This window comes from Eucyclogobius newberryi, unplaced genomic scaffold, assembly GCF_026437365.1.
Source record: "Eucyclogobius newberryi isolate DKJ021-1_F unplaced genomic scaffold, fEucNew1.0.hap1 SCAF_16, whole genome shotgun sequence".
Taxonomy (NCBI): Eukaryota; Metazoa; Chordata; class Actinopteri; order Gobiiformes; family Gobiidae; genus Eucyclogobius; species Eucyclogobius newberryi.
The window spans coordinates 10,297,231-10,316,483 of record NW_027315790.1 but is presented as its reverse complement, the minus strand read 5'-3'; the positions used below and the strand labels follow the sequence as shown (position 1 = coordinate 10,316,483).

Sequence of the window (19,253 nt, the reverse complement as noted above, 5' to 3'; positions counted from 1 at the left end):
ATATTGTATTATGGTGCCATCTGGTGGAAATTGACGAGACTGCATATGAGGACATATAAGTTCCAACTAAAAATAGATTATTGTTTTATTGTATTGCTGGAGGATCCAGCAGGAAAAAGGACGAGAATTGAAGAAAAAAAAAGTGGGCAATTTAAAAACTAGCCTTCTTTAAGCATATATCTAAGGTTAAATTTATAGAGCTATAAACCAATTACCCGAATAAACAGTATAGTCATGAATAATATATTGATAAATGACATCCATGCAAATAATTATATAATATGATTTTATTTTATTTTTTTGTTCCAAATATCGCGACAACACGTCTCGGGCTTTGATTGGTTGGGATCGTTGCGAGCCCGTCACGTGCTCTGAGGTACTTGGCATTCTGGGACACAAACAGTGAATGAGGTTTAACAGCGACAACAGCTCCGTCCACACCGAGAGCAGACACTAAACACAGCCGCAGGAGGACACTCGTGGACAACACGCTGTCCCCGGTGTGTCACGCTGTCCCCGAGGAACCGAGGCCGTGTTCAGGCGGAGAAAATGCACCCGATCACTTTGTCCACGCAGTGGGCTAGTTAGCCTCAGGAGCCCGGGGCAGAGCGGGGACTTGTGCAGAGGATTGACTTCACTGGGATGGCTTGGAATCATGAACCAGTCGTAAAAGTTTACATTTTCGCTGCATTTTGCTTTTAAGCATTTCTGGACTTTACGTTGTTGGACCTGATTATTTTGCTCACATTTTCTTGGATATGTCTTTCCTGGAAATGGCGTGTGTCTCAGGTATAAAAAACCCTGCGGTAGGTGTCAAGCACAGGAACTGGCATGTAACGCAACTGGTTTATCCAAGATAGATCCCATGGATGCACGAGATAGAAATACTTTCTAAGTGCTGCCAAACATAAGAGGAGCAATGCAGTGTCACAGATAGAAGCATTGTTGTTTACATACTGAAAGACATGGACTTGTGCTTGTCTTCAATCTAAACAGATCCCTGGACAACCTTCAAGACAGAAGTGCTTCTGTGGATGAAAGGTCACCCCGGCCTGAGGCAGTCCTGAGGGGCCAGCATGTCCATGTCAGGGCCCACAGCTGTGCAGCTGTTCTCCAAGCTCCTGAAACACGCCGTGGGCAAAGCACAGATCCAACTCAACCGCTGGCTGCAGAGGAGCCCCTCTGATGACTGTGACAAGATAGACATCATCATCTGCAGCGCCTTTGACGAGCGGGCCAGCGCTTTGGGCAAGTCTGATGGAGACTTTGATGACCTTGGTGCCAGTGCAGGGACCCCGACTCCAGCAGAGTTCAGACACCCATGTTGCATCACCACCTGTTGCTTTAAGAGTGCCCTTCTGGCCTGTATCCTGGCTCTAGTGTGCTTCTCCTCAGTGACTTTGGTGAGACAATACCTGAAAGACCTGCTGCTCTGGGTGGAGAGCCTGGACGGCCTCGTAGGAGCCATGTTGTTCATCGTGGGCCTCATCATAGTGTCGTTCCCCTGTGGATGGGGCTACATTGTCCTCAATGTGGCGGCTGGGTACCTCTACGGCTTTGTGCTGGGCATGGGGCTGGTGATGGTGGGCGTGTTGATTGGGACTTTTGTGGCACACTTGGTTTGTAAACGGCTGCTGTCGGACTGGGTCCTGAACAAAGTGGGCAACAGTGAACAGCTGAGTGCGGTCATTCGAGTGGTGGAAGGTGGGAGTGGATTAAAAGTAGTGGCCTTATCAAGACTCACTCCCATCCCATTTGGGCTCCAAAATGCAGTTTTCTCGGTGAGTATCTAACGTTAATCAAAATAATGACTTGGCTCATTTGGACACACTAATCTAGTGTTATGCGGATTTATGTTTTGCTTCATTTGTTAATACAGAGCTCTTTACAAGTGACATTATGTGAATTTAATCAACACTTAACCTCAACCTTGTTCACAAGTGAAAGTGGTAATGTGATTACAACTTCCCATTGAGCTCTGGCAGTGCTTTAGCTGTGCCTCTACACTTAACCTCAAACACTCAACCTTCATACATGAATCATTTATGCTCTGATTACACCTCTTACTCAATTCTGTCCTCAAAACCCTGTACATATTAGAGAAGAGTTAGCTTATGTGTGATGATGTCAATGTGGATAAATGTCAGCTTCATAGAATATTAACACTAAATATTAGACAAAGTCCTTGGTCGAGGGCTCTTCATCAGTTAAAGCCATCATCAGTCCCAGTCACATGCTGATCAAATGTGGTCCTCACACATGCCTTTGTGCTCAAGAAAATAGGATGCTGTATTTATCCAAATATTGTAGCAGCCAGGGTGCACGGTGGCAAAGGCGGTTAGCCCTGTTGCCTCCCAAGAAGGAAATCATGGGTTCGATTCCCAGACCAGACCACATGATCTCTCTGGGTGGAGTCTGCATGTTCTCCCCGTGTTACCGTGGGTTCTCTCCGGGTTCTCCGGCTTCCTCCCAAAGACATGCATGTGTTAGGCAAAAATTGGTGACTCTAAATTGGCCCTAGTGAATGAATGTGAGAGTGAACTGTCTGTAATGTCTATGTCTCTGTGTTGGCCCTGCGACAAGTTGGCCACTGTCCAGGGTGTACCCCGCCTAAGGCCCGAAGTCACTGGGATAGGCTCCAGTCACCCGTGACCCCAAAAAAGGGAACAAGCGGTAGAAAATGGATGGATGGATGTAGCAGCCAAAAAAAATAGCAGGAGCAAAAACATTTGAGGCAAAGTGCAAGCTTGAAAGACATTTATAGCTCAGAGCAGCGGGAGTTGAAGCACTGGCTGAGGCAGAAAGACGAAAATGACATAAGAGTCTTTCACATCTAATTACATGCTCGAAAACCAACCTTCTTTTCTTTTGACTTTTGTGGTGTGGTTTTAGCCATCTGACCAACTTTAACCAATGACAAGAATAAAACTAGAGATAGGGCTTCCATTTGCTATAATACTATCAAAGAATATAAAAATAACTGTTGTATTGAGATTGTGTTTGGGTGGTCAAAAGTATCATCACCAGATACTAATCATACTAAAATACTAATTTACGAAGTATCAAGAGAAAAACAAATCAAACTAAAGCCGTGGTAGTGGCGATGATGGCTCTCGCCACCCGCGCGACCGTGTTTTGATCGCGATTGCCCCGACACTGCATTCTCTTAGACTATATTCTTTAGACCCCCTCCTCCCTGTACCTCCGTCACCTAGCAACAGAGACCCGCCGTTGATGCTAACACTAATGCTAAGACCACGGCACGAGAGGAAATGTTCTATCAAAATAAAAGAGGAAGTGAAAGCATTCATTGCGCCTCTGCTGGCCAATTGTGAAAATACACAATATCTGAAATGCACTTTTTTCATGGCGTCTTGAGGAGAATATAACCCATGAGTTTCAAACAAATCAGACTGTTGAGTTTTTCACTCAATGGGTAGGGGGCGCTATAGAGTAAATTTGTTACATGGTATTACATTTTTCCAATCAGACCATAAAAACGCATTAGTGAGTGAAATATGAGCGCCGTAGATCAATTCCATTAGGCGTGACTTGTCCTCGAAAAAACAGGAAATTAAGCCTTTTTTGAGGGCGTGTTACGCAGAGACCGTAAGGAATATCAAAAATAATTGGCTGATTATAAAATTTCAATGTCTTTAGATGCAGAAAGTGTTCTGAGCTCGATCGGACAAAAAACCTAGGACAAGTATGATTTTGAAAAATGGTGGCGCCACTTCGATTCAACATGGCTGACTACCTGTTTATCATAGAGCGATGCTGCCAGGTGTGTTTTACTTGTCAAAGGTCAGAGGTCAAAGGTAGTTCTATCACTGTCCCAAGTCTCTTGTGCCTAAGCCAAAGATTAAGCGTTTCATGTTTTTTCTTTTTTGAACTAGTCGGCATTGTTGCGACGGGCGTTCTCGCAACCTCCATTTTATTCGAGTTCGGGCCAAGCCGATCGCGTCTATGTCCCATGTGTGACTTTCATCGATGTTCAGGGGGTCAAAAATGCCCGAGTTGTGGCAAAATGACCATGAATAATAATAATAGTAAGAAACCAGGCAAGAACAAAGACTTGTCGCAGTCGCATTCCATTCCATGGAATGGCTCGAGCCAATAAGGGCTTCCATTTGCTATAATATATCAAAGAATATAAAAATAAGTGTTGTATTGAGAATTCGTCACATACCCGTCTGTTGATGCAATCCCTAATTGGGTGGTCAAAATGTTTCAACACCAGATACTTTCATACTAAATCATACTAAAATACTCATTTACGAAGTATCAAGAGAAAAACAAATTAAATTAAAAGACCACATGCCAATAATAAAGTAGTATTAATTATACTTACTTATTAAATTACAGTCACTTATACATTGTGGTATAAATATCACGTATTGAGCCTTTTTCTTACCATCAAATTCAAGTTTGCTACTACTTTGTGTAGTGAAGTCCGGTCAATGCCTCATACATAAAAGAGAGATTTACTTGAACAGAAGTGTGGGAATGTTTGACCCTCTCCCACAAAGCCACAAGATGTATGCTAATGATTGTGCTTTATTAGCCTTCGCTCACGTGTAAGACAAACACAATATAATGATTGTGCTTTATTAGCCTTCGCTCACGTGTAAGACAAACACAATATAATGATTGTGCTTTATTAGCCTTCGCTCACGTGTAAGACCAACACAATATAATGATTGTGCTTTATTAGTCTTCGCTCACGTGTAAGACAAACACAATATAATGATTGTGCTTTATTAGTCTTCGCTCGCGTGTAAGACAAACAATAATGATTGTGCTTTATTAGCCTACACTTGCATGTAAGACAAACAATAATGATTGTGCTTTATTAGTCTTCGCTCGCGTGTAAGACAAACAATAATGATTGTGCTTTATTAGCCTACACTCGCATGTAAGACAAATGCAATATAGCGCCCGAGCAGGTGGGTTTCTTCTGCATGACTGACTTAAATTGTCATCGGTGCATACTTTTAGCTCCAAAGCTGAAATGTTCTTGTTCGACACAGCCTTTAACTGTCTGCGAGCGTGAAAACAAAGTGTCAAGGTCGCGGTGACTCTGGTTGGTGTGTGCGCCCACTGCCACAGCCACAGCTCCTGTCACTGCTCCTGTCACTGCTCCTCAGCCGCTGGGCCAGGGTCACATTACCAGACCAGCTAATTGCATCATTCAGCGTCGACTGAGCTCGGACATGTCATGGCTGGGAAATTACTCTGGGAAAACATTGGCGAAAATAATGGCCGATGTAACCAACTAGAAAACGGACAGTTTAGCAAACGGGAACAATGGCGAATAATAACGATCTTTCGCGAATAGAGGTTATGCAGATGACGTCATTACATTAGGATTGTTAGCGCATGTGAGTCAAAGAAATGTGGTCCCGTAACAACTCAAAACACAACTAAAATGTGACTACAGTTAGAAAACAAAGATAAAAGTATACAACTCTGCTTAATATTTAGTTTGTACCTAGAAGGAAATCGAGTTGTAGAAAAAGCAGATAAGCAACAGGAACATTGCAGCTCACATTTGTCACTGATCACACACACATCTGAACTAAGTGTCCTTGCTCCCCAACTGCCTTAATACGGATGTTACGATGTCAAATTTAAGTGTTCTTGTTATGGTGGGGAAAAACATCACGATTATTACCGAGACTGTGTGAAAGCTCGTCTAACACATGACTATTTCTCAAATTTGTATAAAATAAAGTAAATGTGACAAAAATAGCCTTACTAATAGCCTACTTTATATTTAGATGAAAACCACTTGACTCAATCGAGTCAATGACTAAATTACAAAAATATATTTCGATTAAAGTAGAACAACAAAATGCTTTAGAATTTCATGTTCACAACGTCCTTAATCTAGAATACAACTGTCCTTTGATGAAGTCACATTTTCAGCTCCCCTGATTCAGCCTCTGTATTAATACACGTATTGCCAAGACATTCATCATATATATCACGATATAGATATATTGGTTGATTATTATTTTTTTAGTTTAGATTATATTGTGACATAAATAATCGTGATTTCTTTAACCGAGTAATATTCCTATTAGCAAACAAGCTAGCTAAGCCCTGCACAGTCAAAGCAACAACAGACCAACCGCTTTCACTTTACATTTGACCATATAAAGTTCATTTGTAGCAAAAGCTCCACAGACGGAGATTAGATAAACAAAACACATACATTTTATGGCTTGCATTGCCCATACTTCTGCTACTCAGAAGTGAATAAAACATAATAGTTTCTTTATTCCCCACCGTTCATAAGCGTCTCCCTGCTCTTGAATATCGTAAGACGCATCCCATTTCTGTAGATCAATTAAAGCCACACACGTTTGAAGAATTGGCTGCGTCTGTTGGAGATTTTCTGAGAATCCCGAGTGCAGCGTTCCCGGGTGAGGCACTTTGTCATCTTTCCTTATTGTTGTGCAGACTGCCGACTCAGACTGCACTTTAGATCATGTTTTCTGCTGAGTCCCGTTCGCTTTAGCTCTGTTGAAATGTCACTCTTTCACATGCTAGAGATGACGTTATGTATTTAATATTTAGTCAATATCATCTCTCTGTTGGGTCACTTAATCTGTTGAAGAAAGCGCATCATCCATTAGCGCTCGTGTTACGCCGGTCTTTGTCTGGACACACACAAACTCCAGTGTGGGTCTCTTGTGGTGCGGTGAATTTCAGAAGTTTCGTCCAAGTCGCTCTGGCAAATTTATTCATTTTAGGCTCCATCTTGATACAAATCCCTGTATTAAAGGTCCAGTATGTGACACTTTTATTTCCTTGAAAAACATGCCTTGTTGTTCCTGTGAGCAGGGTCGCCTCTCCACAGATCTGTTTGTCTCCATGGGGATAGTTGGGGAGGAGTGGGTGGGTAAAAGTGTCTGCCTGGAGTGACATAAACTAGAGAATTACTGAATCACAATATGACTTTATCAACAAAATACAGAGAACATAAATGTAAACTCAACACTTAAGTCAGACAGAGTTGGACAGATTTGAGAATAATATTTTAGAGAAAATGGGAGCAAAAACAAAGGTGTTGGCAACACCGACAAAAGAATGAGATCGCAATCAGATTTTTATTGTTGTATATTGCCCTGCCTTAAAAATAATTTTGTATCATGATTAGAGGTGAGCAGTATATTGGGATTGTTATAATATTGTGAATGTCTATTTGGAGATGAGATAGAAGGTTATATTTCTGGTGTTTTTTTATTTTCTTTGACATTTCACATTTGTCTGATAATCAAACCTTAATACATTTAAAACACATTTGAACACATTTCTGTTGGAGTGACATAATATTTTCTAACTGTAGTTATTGCGATACTAAAAAATAAAGATAGTTTTTGTTTATCGCTTCTAATTGCAAGCCATCTATTGTGGATTGAATCACATTGTGACTGCCCTGCTAAAACGTAAGATATCTAGCTAATTAACTTAATGAATAGCGCAATAAATAGTGCATATGTAAACTGCCTTCCGTCTCTCAGTCAGACTAAAGTACACATTACTTGGATACATTTGAGATGGACTGTGCCCCCTTAACTGGAGCTTAATGTAGTTGAGTTGTCTTTCACTGTGGACTTATGTGATGTCGGCTGTGCCCTTGCTCGGCACTTTCCCTGGCTACATTTCACCTTGTGCCCCCTGCTACTTTCTGCTGTGGACGGCGTATATCGAGTAACCTAAAACGACTGGGACTGCAGCAGTTAGCAAAACAATAGGACAGCTCGGGAAAAATAGTTCTACCTATATTTTATTACAGTCATATAACCTCACCCGTCTCTCTCAGGCCTTTCCTGTACTTGTGCCTTCATAATGAGCTGATCAAGCACCTGATTTATAGCACTCTTCGTTTGTGCACCCCCCACTCTGAAGGTCACTCCCTGCATTGTCTCCAAACAGATTGGGCTTCCTGTGAGATGGTACAGTAGGTGCAGCTTTAGTGAGAACTCTGCACGGTTATAAAAATACTTGCGCCTATAGGAGACAGCTGCATAAGCGAGTGGGACATCAAATATGTGCAGCTGAAGTTCAGACTGATAGTGTCTGCGGCTTCTACACCACGTACTTTTACAGAAGCACGTGAAGGAGATAAACATTTTATCTCAATGTTGTTGACCCAGGTGTAGAAACGCACTGTACAGCATGATGTATTTGTTATGGACAATTTAATTCATTCAATAAGAGCAGTTTCAGAGGGGATTTATTGGTTCGTTTATGAAGCAAATGTAATTATCAACAGAGTTTAGTCCTTTGTGTTGACTTATGTGAAAATTAATGGTGTATTTTTTGAACGACTTCATGTGAAGGTGCACAAGGTAATGTAGGATTCGCCACCTGCGTTTCTCCAGAGAGATGTTATTACTTTGTCCCGCAGGATGCCATTAAACTGTCTGTGGAAACACGCAGGTGATGTCAGGCCAAGTTACAGGTTAATGCCACTAAAACACATGTAATTGTAGATTAGTTTAATGCCATAGACACTCCAGCTCATGTTTTCTAATGATTTAGAGTGCTTTAGATTTATTTTTTAATTTGCACTTTGTATATTATCATTGACTGTGATGTTTTCTACAGAATTAGAGTTTGCGCCAAAATGTGTTATTGTCGCTGGTCCACCATCGTTTTTCCTTTTACATTATTGCTCCAGGATGTTTTAATAATATAGGAACAGGATTGATCAATATGGAAAGCATAATTACCAATGCACAACTCGACAAACCAGATTAGCAATATTTATCTGCTGAATTAGCTAATATCAAAAGCAAATACTGCGGTTTGTGCCATCCCTCATTCCACTGTGGCTCTTGTATAACGCTCCGATGACATTTTGGCACCGGCTGCGTCTTTGGTTCACTTTATCAGCCACAAAGTCCACAGTACAAGGTCAGACCCACGCAGCTGGCACCACACACACGCGCCACAGACTATCGCTTACTATATTGAGTTTTATACTACTCGGGTATGAAATTAAACTCTGAGATTCATATCGCGCTGCAAGATGATGGCAGCGACTGAGTCCAAATACACTGGGAAGAACACTTTGAGAATGTATTTAATAATAATAATAATAATAACTTTTATTTATATAGCGCTTTTCAGGGCCCCAAAGACGCTGAACATATATAAAAAAGGGGGGTATTTATTTAGTTACAGAATACTGGATGCCTTCATTCAAATGTATTTAGTAACATATTCTGTTACATGGGCCAATCAGAGAACTGTGTCCCGAATACTTTCACAATGAGTTGCATTATATAGTGTAAAAAAGTATGAATATGTTTGTTTTGCATTCATTTACAAAGGATTACAAAAGGAAAAAATAATAAATTTTTTCACTAAAACCGTGTAGTTTGAAGCCTACGTAACGTGCATGATCAAGAAAAAACACAATATATTCCTCTGATTATAGAGAAATATCTGTATTCTGAATGCCACGAAATAAAAGCACAATTTTACCAGAATACAGTTACTCTGGATACATATTTTGAGTACATGTATTCAGGTATTTCCCAACACTGGCTTCTGATCACTTTTTAGCCCAGTGATCCTACTACTAGAACTAGTAAGATAAGAAAAGATAAGATATTCCTTTATTGTCCCACATGGGGAATTTTCATTGATGCAACGCAGGTAGATACAGAGGTAGATACAGAAAGAAAAGAACAGATAACTTATAGGAAGTTTGAAAAACACTCAGTAGAAGATCTCCTATAAACAAAAACTCCCATAGACAAAAACTTATACCCATCATAGTACCCAAACTACTTAGATTTTTAGATGGAAAAGGTCATTTGAGAAGTTGATTAGAACTAGATCTGTAGTATTTGGATTTGTTTTTGACGTTTGCTATTGCAATTTAGGGCTGTTAAAAAAAAGAGTATTGTGTTAAAACATAACTGTGGTTAGTTAATTTTCTCTAGCCACACCGAGGCCTGATTACTGCCACGCCTGTTCCCTTTTAAAAAATCCCTTAAATTGGACCTGTCTAACAAAGTGTAGTAAAAGCTCCCAAAAGCTCCTCAGAAGTTGGACATCATGCTATTCTGTAACAAAAGAGAAAGATCTCATTGAGCAATATATATAAGTGATCTGTTCTGTTCCTCTGTATCTACCTCTGTATCTACCTGCGTTGCACCAATGAAATTTCCCCATGTGGGACAATAAAGGAATATCTATCTATCTATCAATCATCAAGTTATTGCAAACGCTTGATTGCAGTTTTTGCTGCTAAGTGTGGCCCAACCAGTTAAGTTACGCTTTATTGTCCCCGGAAGACAGATAAAAGAATAGAATCAAAACTGGTTCATGTACATTTATACTTTTGTTTCTTTTGAAGTCTATTATCTCGCTTCTTTAAAAATAATAAGTTGTAAGAAAAGCTCCCTGATTGTGTGGTATGTGTCCCGTTGTGCAGATCACAGACGTGTCCTTGCCAAACTACCTGGTGGCCTCTTCCGTGGGTCTGTTGCCCACGCAGCTCCTGAACTTGTATCTGGGCACGACGCTGCGCACCATGGAGGACGTTATCGCCGAGCAGAGCATCAGCGGATACTTTGTGTTCAGCTTACAGGTTCGTGAGACCTTACTTTTATTATTGCACTGTTTAAGATAAGATAAGATAAGATATTCCTTTATTGTCCCACATGGGGAAATTTCATTGGTGCAACGCAGGTAGATACAGAGGTAGATACAGAAGAACAGATCACTTATAGGAAGTCTGAAAAACACTTTCAGTAGAAGATCTCCTATAAATAAATAAAAACTCCCATAGACAAATAAATAAGCCCAGCAAATAAATTAAGCCCAGCAAAGAGGAGCCGGCGTGTCATTTGTAAATGCAGAATGTGAGGTTCAATTACAGTGTTTGTACGTTGTCTTTTTGCCTCAAACTGGTTTCAGTTTCCACTTTGTTGTTTCCTTTTCGAGAATGTACAGAATGTGGTTTGTTTTGTAACATCCGTTGGAGTAGGCCTGTGTGTCATTTCTAAATGCCAATGATCATCTTGTGTCTACAACCGATCCTCAAGCAGATTTTTGAGCAAGCAATTAGAATTTTTTTTGCAAAATGGCACTGATTTAAAGTATGTATTGTTTATGTTGAGGAAAATAACACCAAAATACCTAGTTTTTCTTTATTTTTAGGCAGCATTACAAAACAAACAGTCACAAAACGATATGAATCAACAAAACGACAATCTGTATTGATCATGCATTTGTCACTTACTTTTATGCTAGTTTACTGCTGTCATTTAAGAATGTCTTCCACTTTTCCCATCGCTCTTCAGATTATGTCATTTTTTTCCATCACTGCTATACTCTCTATAATAATATTAAAGTGTCATATCGCTCAGCCCTAATGTGAGCAAACCAACAGAGCCACGTCATCTCGACCTGTTGTTGAGCAGAACAAAGCGCGTTGATAAGTCTGTTTGTAGACACATCCTTTTAGCGTAACGTCAGCTTGTGTGTGTAATGATCACAGGCTTTTTCGTGTTTGACCTGTCGGAGCTCAGGGGCCTGCACAGTGTCTATGTGACGCCACTCTCCAAGCATTATAGCCTTATGTTACTGTATGTGTGAATTCTACCCACAGCGCTGCCTGGCCCACCCTTGGGTGACTGTAAGCCTCCTCTCAAACACCTGCTCTGCTTTATTTAATCCTGACAAGTGCGAGAACACTTTTCAAGGGCTTGAAATATTGGACAGCTTCAGGGAATTTACAATTCCAGGGTCAGCTTAAGAGTAAGCCCTTGTTCACTTTGACAACTGGCCTCAATCACACACAGGTCTGTCTTTTTGAAGGTGGAAGACCTTTTGTACTAACCACTCATAAAGGCAGGCTACTACTACTACTACTCTTACATTTAAGGGACAAATACAGCCACATATTTAGTGCATAAACATTAAAAAAGAATAATGTAGTCAATAAGACCAAAATACATTTAGCCGTTGATTTTGGCTTGGTTAAATTGTAGGAGCTGCTGGATTAACTACTAGTAAAATGGTAAAAGTTCTGTTTCAAGAATGAACAGTGTTTTTGAGTTCATGGATTGTGCTGAAGGCATTACAGGGATTTATGGGTGAAGTGTCACATGGTAAACAGGATTAAACCACCTTTCAGACTGTCTGTTAAATTGGATTGTCATGAGCACTGGAATAAATACACCTCGTATTAATACTTAAACTAGTACAAAAACTAAATACTCATTTGAACAAGTATTGATACATACATACAGAAATTGACCTTTTAAGATAAGATAAGATAAGATAATCCTTTAATATCCACACAAGGGGAAATTTCGTTGTTGCAACGCAGTAGAACAGGAGGAAAGGACAGATTATAGGAAGTTTCAAAACACACTCTTAATAGAACTCTTATTAACAAAAACAAAACAACTCTCATTAACAAAACTCCTCTCCTATCTTAATAGGGAATGGAGGGGGGGAAATAAAATAAAATAAAAATAGATAAACAAAAAATAAAGATAACAATCAGATAATAATAATACAATAATGATAATAGAATAAATACAAATAAAATAAAGTAAAAATAGCTAGCACAAGACTAGGTAATACTATTAGCAGGTAAGTAAACCGTATAAAAAACAAAATAGAACACTCTTATTTACAGGTATTGCACATGGTCGATTCAGTATTGCACATGTATATGATGGTATTGCACATGGTTACATCAGTATTGCACATGGTTACATCAGTATTGCACATGTTCAGGGCTAGCACTGTTTGTTGTAGAGTCTGACAGCAGCAGGAAGGAAAGACCTGCGAAACCTTTCCTTCACACAGCGAGGGTGGATCAGTCTGTCACTGAAGCTGCTCTCCAGAGCGGACAAAGTGTCCTGCAGGGGGTGAGACTCATGGTCCAGCATAGATGTGAATCTAGCCAGGACCCTTCTGTCCCCCACCTCCTGCACCGAGTCCAGAGCACAGCCCAGGACGGAGCTGGACTTCTTGATGACTTTGTCCAGCTTCTTCCTCTCCCTCTCTGTGATGCTGCTGCTCCAGCAGGCCACACCGTACAGGAGGGCTGATGCCACCACAGAGTCGTAGAAGGTCTTCAGGAGTGGCCCTGTCACTCCAAAAGACCTGAGTCTCCTCAGGAGGTAGAGCCGACTCTGGCTCTTCCTGTACAGTGCGTCTGTGTTATGAGTCCAGTCCAGTTTGTGGTTCAGATGAACACCCAGGTACTTTTTCGAACAGCTTTAGAACTAGTCCAAGTCCACATGGTAACATTTTCTATTTTGTAAAACTTTAACCTTAAAAAAGCATATTCCTTCATCTCAAAATTGAGTTTGAACACTAATGTCATATGTAGAACTGAAAGAACTGGTAATGACTATGATATTAGCCCTTCACCAGACTATATAATTACTGTATTTTCCGGAGTATAAATCCCACCAGCCAAAGAAATGTAAAACGGAGAAGAAAAAAACATATTTAAGTCGCAGTGTAGTATAAGTCGCATTTTTGTGGGAAATGTATTTGATAAAATCCAGGACCAAGAACAGACATTTAATCTTGAAATGCAATTTAAAATAATAACAGATTAGAGAATATGATGTTAACGTTTTCGTAGTCTAACGTAACACCTTCAGCTACCTGACGCACAGACAACAAACCCTCTTATGTGTCTGGTATGTTAACGTAACATATTAACAGTTATTCAGATAATCATTGCATAAAGAACATGCTAACAAGTTTACCACAGCATCAGTATTACCCCAAATCACTAATTCCATTGAATTCTTCTTCCTCTGCGTCACTTCTAAACAACTCTGCAAACTCCGGAGGTAGAGGAAGTGCAGATTCTCTTAGAGTCTAGAGCGCCCTCTTGCAGTCGTCAATGTGAAATAATAAACATGTCAAATGCGTTTACCAGTGTGAAAATAACGAATAATATCACATATAATTCGCTCCGGAATATTATTATGTCGCACCCCGGCCAAACTGAAAAAAGGTTTGACTTATAGTCTGGAAAATACGGTAATAAACATTTAAATAGACAGTAATAAAAGTAGTCATAAAAGTAGTGGTAAAGGTTTGAATCACTTGTTTTTCCTGTTTAAGATAAGATTAGAGTTCTTGGTATAACGGCTCCACACATTTGACACAGGAACCATTTTTTCTGAAACAAAGACTGCACTGTGTTGCTCTAATTAAACAAGAAGAGATTACTTTCAGCCTCTGTCATTATTTGCTCTTCTGGTGTTCCGATCTTATCGAACAAAACATGTCTTGTATCTACAAACTGCAGATGATTTCACAATAATTAATATATTTGTTTCTGTCTTGTCTTTAATATTTTCAGTGGCTCAACCTCAGTGTGACTGAATAATGCACAGAATTACAAATACATGTCTTTCAATCCTACTTTCATAAACATTAACAACACTTTTAATAAGTGCTATTTAACACAAAAATAGTCCACAATTTCCTGCCTCTAAATCACAGGCAAAAAATAAGTAAAATGTGCAATGTTGACCGTTTGGACTGTCCCAAGCAAACGGCCCTGCTAAGCTCTCGTCGTTTTTGCTGCAGATCATCATAAGCATCGGTCTGATGTTCTACGTGGTGCACCGGGCCCAGGTGGAGCTGAACGCCGCCATTGCCGCCTGTCAGATGGAGCTCAAGTCGTCCCACATGAACGGCTCTTCGTCCAACCACAGCGGCTTCAGCTACTGTAGCAAGAGGCCCCACGCTGGCGGGACAGGGAATTGCATCAACGTGGTGTGAAAAACCTTCTCCCAAAATCATCAGACCACATTAAACCAGCTGTCCTCTGCTCTGAGAACCATGGGAAAGCTTTACTCGGTTGTCAGCAGCAAATCCTGTCCACCAGTTCCGCCACTTTCGCCCGTTTGAGGCTCACAAACTGGCTTATTATGGCTACGTGCAGAGTTTTGGATTATTCTGAATTAGCTAGGTACGTATTGCACACTTTACTGTTACAGGAGATGTCAAACACGCAAGTCATTTAAACAGAGGTCGGCGTTGACTTCTAGCTTTATTTAACTCGTATGAATGTGCAATCTGGAGCTTACAAACCACAGCTGTACATCATAGTGTCAAAGATATGCTAACCTATGCACCTTTCCTGACCTTCAGCTTGCCCTCACCTTTCTTCATGAAGAGCATTTACATTTGTATTATTACTACAGATGCAGTCTTAATTTGTATTCGAGTAACGCATTTACATTACAATATGGATTTTTTAATTATTATTTTTGAGCTGAAACCAATATCTGATAGTTGTGGCGATTACAAATATTTGCCAAAACCAATATTTATAAATCTATAGCAAGGCTCACTAACATTTCACTTACAAATGTATAATAAAAAATAACAATATGACAAAACGTATTTCTCTGGAATATAAACTTAACTGTTGCATCGGTTGTGTAAACATTCAGCCTAATTTATCTTCTATTTCCATTCTTACTCAGTAGTTAGTAAAAAAAAAAAACACTACTAAAAATCGCTACATTTTTCGGTACCGATACTGGTAAAAATCCCATCTTTAATGACATTGCTGTACACGATAACAAAACCATCGGTATGTGTAATTTGCTTTTCTCTGTCGCTTTTGTTGCGTCGTCACAGAAAGCAAATGACATTGATCATGAATTGACCCTCGTCTTAATCATTTTAGTTTATCTGATCACGGGACTGTCGACTGTTTGACTTCAGACCGTCGTTAGCAGCAGCCGCTGCCTCCTCTGCTCCTATGATTTGTGCTGAGTGCGATCGCCGTCTTGGGATTGTTCTTTTAGCTCTGGTGCAGGTTTGATAAGAGCAGCTGGAGACGGGAGCAGATCCACAAACGCTTATTCACACACTCAGCAGCTCAAATGCAGCCGAGACCATCTTTATTCACGCTCCATTTTGTTTACAATTGTTTAGAATTGTACATGAATGAACGTGTACTCTTTGTTTGGAAGATTCTGTGCAATATATAGGAGACTGGTGAAATTGAATGTGATATATATTTTAGTGCTGAAACCAAACTAATGAGAGATTACTAACATTCATTTTGGTGAACTTTTCTGAGAGGCCGTTGTTTTTGTGCCATTTTCAGAGGTAAGGGACATTTGATTTTGTTTTTACGCTGTTGTTCTTTTGCACAGTCCACTACCACAAACCGCTTTTTCAGTTGGATCGTGTTTGGTCTGAAGTTGAACCGACGTGTCTGAGGCTGACAATCAAACACAACATGGACACACTACGAATAAATGTGTGTGTTTTTATTTTGTATGTGTGTAATTGTGATGCTCCTGCCGGGGAGTTTACAAGGGCTTTGCACACCTCCCTCAGTTTGTTCACCAAAGCCTGTTTTTGTAATAGTTACATCACAACACATTTCATACCACGCCAGTCCCTTAAAATTGTAATGTGGTTTCTGCAGTAGTCGTGTTAACTGCTTGCTGGTTGAACGGGCCCCATCTTCTCTGATAAGCAATAATGAATGAAAGCAAAAAATATATATATGAAGTGATAGTCGTAGGCCAAGTTACAGTGTAGATCAGACTGTGACTGAGGCACAATTTTTGTAAAGATTTATTTTTGTCGAGTGAACAAAAGTCCATATTCCACTATATGGTGTCGTCTGTACATTCCCAGGTTTGTGTTATGGTCTGCCTTTTACCTCCCGCTGCCTCTGACACATTTTTGTGCTGCCTACAAAGTGAACAAGATGATGTCATGAGAGACGCCAACTTATGTGAACAGAACAGCTCCTTAGATCAACTTTGAGAGTGTATTTGAGATAAAGAGTATCAGATGTAGTTTTTATCATAAATGTTGTATTAATAGAGGCAATGTTAGGCTTGATTATGAAATTATATAGATGGAATATATGATCTAAATATATGATATTTAAATATAAAATATAATGATTACTCTCTAAACAAAGTGACATTTGTGCAGCTGTCCTGTTTTGAAGAACTGAAAGTTACACCATGTTTTAATGTAAAAATCAAACTCCTGAAGCTTGATCGCCTCCTCCGTGGAGGATAGTTCCCATATTTCAGCCTCGTATCCATGACTTTGCAGACTATTGTACACGGTGCAGGCACAGGCTCTGGTTCTTCCGAGGTGGGCTCTACTTAAAACTTAGATCTAGTTATGCAACAACAGATTCCTGAGGGAAGTATATTTCATAGCCGCCCACACAAGGACCTGGATTTGGGGCGAAGTTGCTAAATGGGTCATGTTTGGTGCTATGAAATGCAATACTTCCCATCTGTATCAAGTGCATTACTCTTATACTGTATTTTGTAATACAGATGATTTTACAGTGTATAATATTTATCACTGTACAATGCTTGTTCAGTGTTATTTATGAAAAAATAAAATTACTTTTTTTTTTCTTATTTCATGTGTCTTAGTATTTTCTTAGTATGAATAATGTATATAATTATGACAATGTTGTACTGTCTACATAACACACACTTTTGTTGTTTAATAATGTGTTCATTGCCTATCATATGGTTTTGTTTGAGTAATCAGATATTCAGGACTCCCAACAGTATTCCTGGGTGTCAATTTCTGGTAACACATTTTTTATTCATGTTTCTACTGTTTTCGAAAAGCTTAGGTGATGCAGACAAATGAACCATATTGAAGAGCGCATTAATCCAGATCATTCTTTACATCTAAAAAAAGGTATAAAGTTTAGGGATTCTGTACCATTTTCTCATCTGCTTGAATTTGACTAAACCTCAATCTATGCTCTGCTTCTAGATCATCCATTTCTGCTCCTGTACATTCATAGACATTGTTTGTCAGAAACCTCTGAGGCAAAACTACTGTGTGTATTTCTGACTCCTCACATCTCTGTATATGACCTGGGCCTGACCTGGGCCTGACCTGGGCCTGACCTGGGCCGCCCTGAGCAGGTACAAACTGTTCCTGCTCTGGGGGTTTTCTCTTCTCCTGCAAAGGGTTAAATTAATGTTAGTCCTCAGAAACGCAGCCGCACCGAGAGGCCAGAAATAATGCTTGCTTCTGGTGCAGTTTGTCACATTGATTCTGAAGTGGAGCAGTGATGGATGCGGTCAGTGGGTGATATAGAGCGAGAGAGCGGCGCGGCCAACGCTTTATACGCTCTGCCCTTGGATTTTGCCATGTGACCTTCTGCCAGCTCGGGAGGCAAGTGGGTCACATGACAGGGTAGACCCTTGTATTGGTAACAAATTACATCAACTCAAATGGTTTTAAATGGTTATTACTATGATTTCAATAAGGATTAAGATAATGTCATGACAACATTACTGGTAATTGAGTTTCATTTAGATTCAAATGGTTTATGTAATAGGGATGTAACAATAACAGAAATATCATGGTATCATCAAAGGTCTGTCACAATATATTCAATTACAAGCTTCTTTGCAGTGTTTTGTTGCAGCAAAAGCTAAATCATACGAATACATAGCTGTTGATAATCACTTGTGGCCTCTAGTTTGATTAATTAGAATGACTAATGATTCACACCAAAGGCTTGCCATGGCACCTTAAAGGAGCATTTCTACAATTCTCTTTGCCTCATAATAAATATTGTACCATGTCGTGAAATGAATATTGTGATAATATCTGCAGAGATTTTGTTACATCCCTATAATGTACACGGGCAGTTCACTACATGCCTGACCTTCAACAGCTACTGTATATAGTCATTTTTAAGATGACTACTTTATTATTACTTCAGTTTACAAACACTTAATTGCTCACAACAAAATCATCTTTGCAACAACAGGCCGATGGCCATAAAAGCCTGTACACAAAACCAAGAACTTTTTGACAGGTCTCAAATGAAAGCCTGTGATCTCACTGAGGGCTGTATGGATGGATGCTCCCAAAATACATGAGAAAAGAACATTTCAGAGTAGAGTTGTATAAGGGCAGCGGAGTAAACAGAGGTGTCATGGAATTAGACATACACCCGATGCTATTCCTTAACACATTGAGAACACAATTCAACTTAGAATATTAAACGACACAGAAACATCAGACATTTGTATGGCATGCATGGGAGAAAACGCGGGGACTGTGTCAGCCAAGCCGTTGTAAGGAGCCTGGCTGACCCTCCTGCGTCTCACCCCCGCGTCTCACCTTGTTTTTTCCCATGCTGGTTGGTTTTATTAGATATTCTGGAATAGGCGGGTCACATTTCTCATTGGTCAGCCTCACATCAA

General features: G+C 39.9%; 1 protein-coding gene across 1 annotated transcript; it reads left to right on the top strand.

Annotated features, from left to right (window-relative positions):
- Positions 1-407: 407 nt before the first annotated feature.
- On the top strand, positions 408-15,254 carry tmem64 (transmembrane protein 64). The gene is made up of 3 exons (XM_072447422.1): positions 408-1,781; positions 10,460-10,615; positions 14,602-15,254. The coding sequence occupies exons 1-3, from the start codon at positions 1,077-1,079 to the stop codon at positions 14,794-14,796; spliced, it is 1,056 nt and encodes a 351-aa protein (XP_072303523.1). The 5' UTR covers positions 408-1,076; the 3' UTR covers positions 14,797-15,254.
- Positions 15,255-19,253: the final 3,999 nt, after the last annotated feature.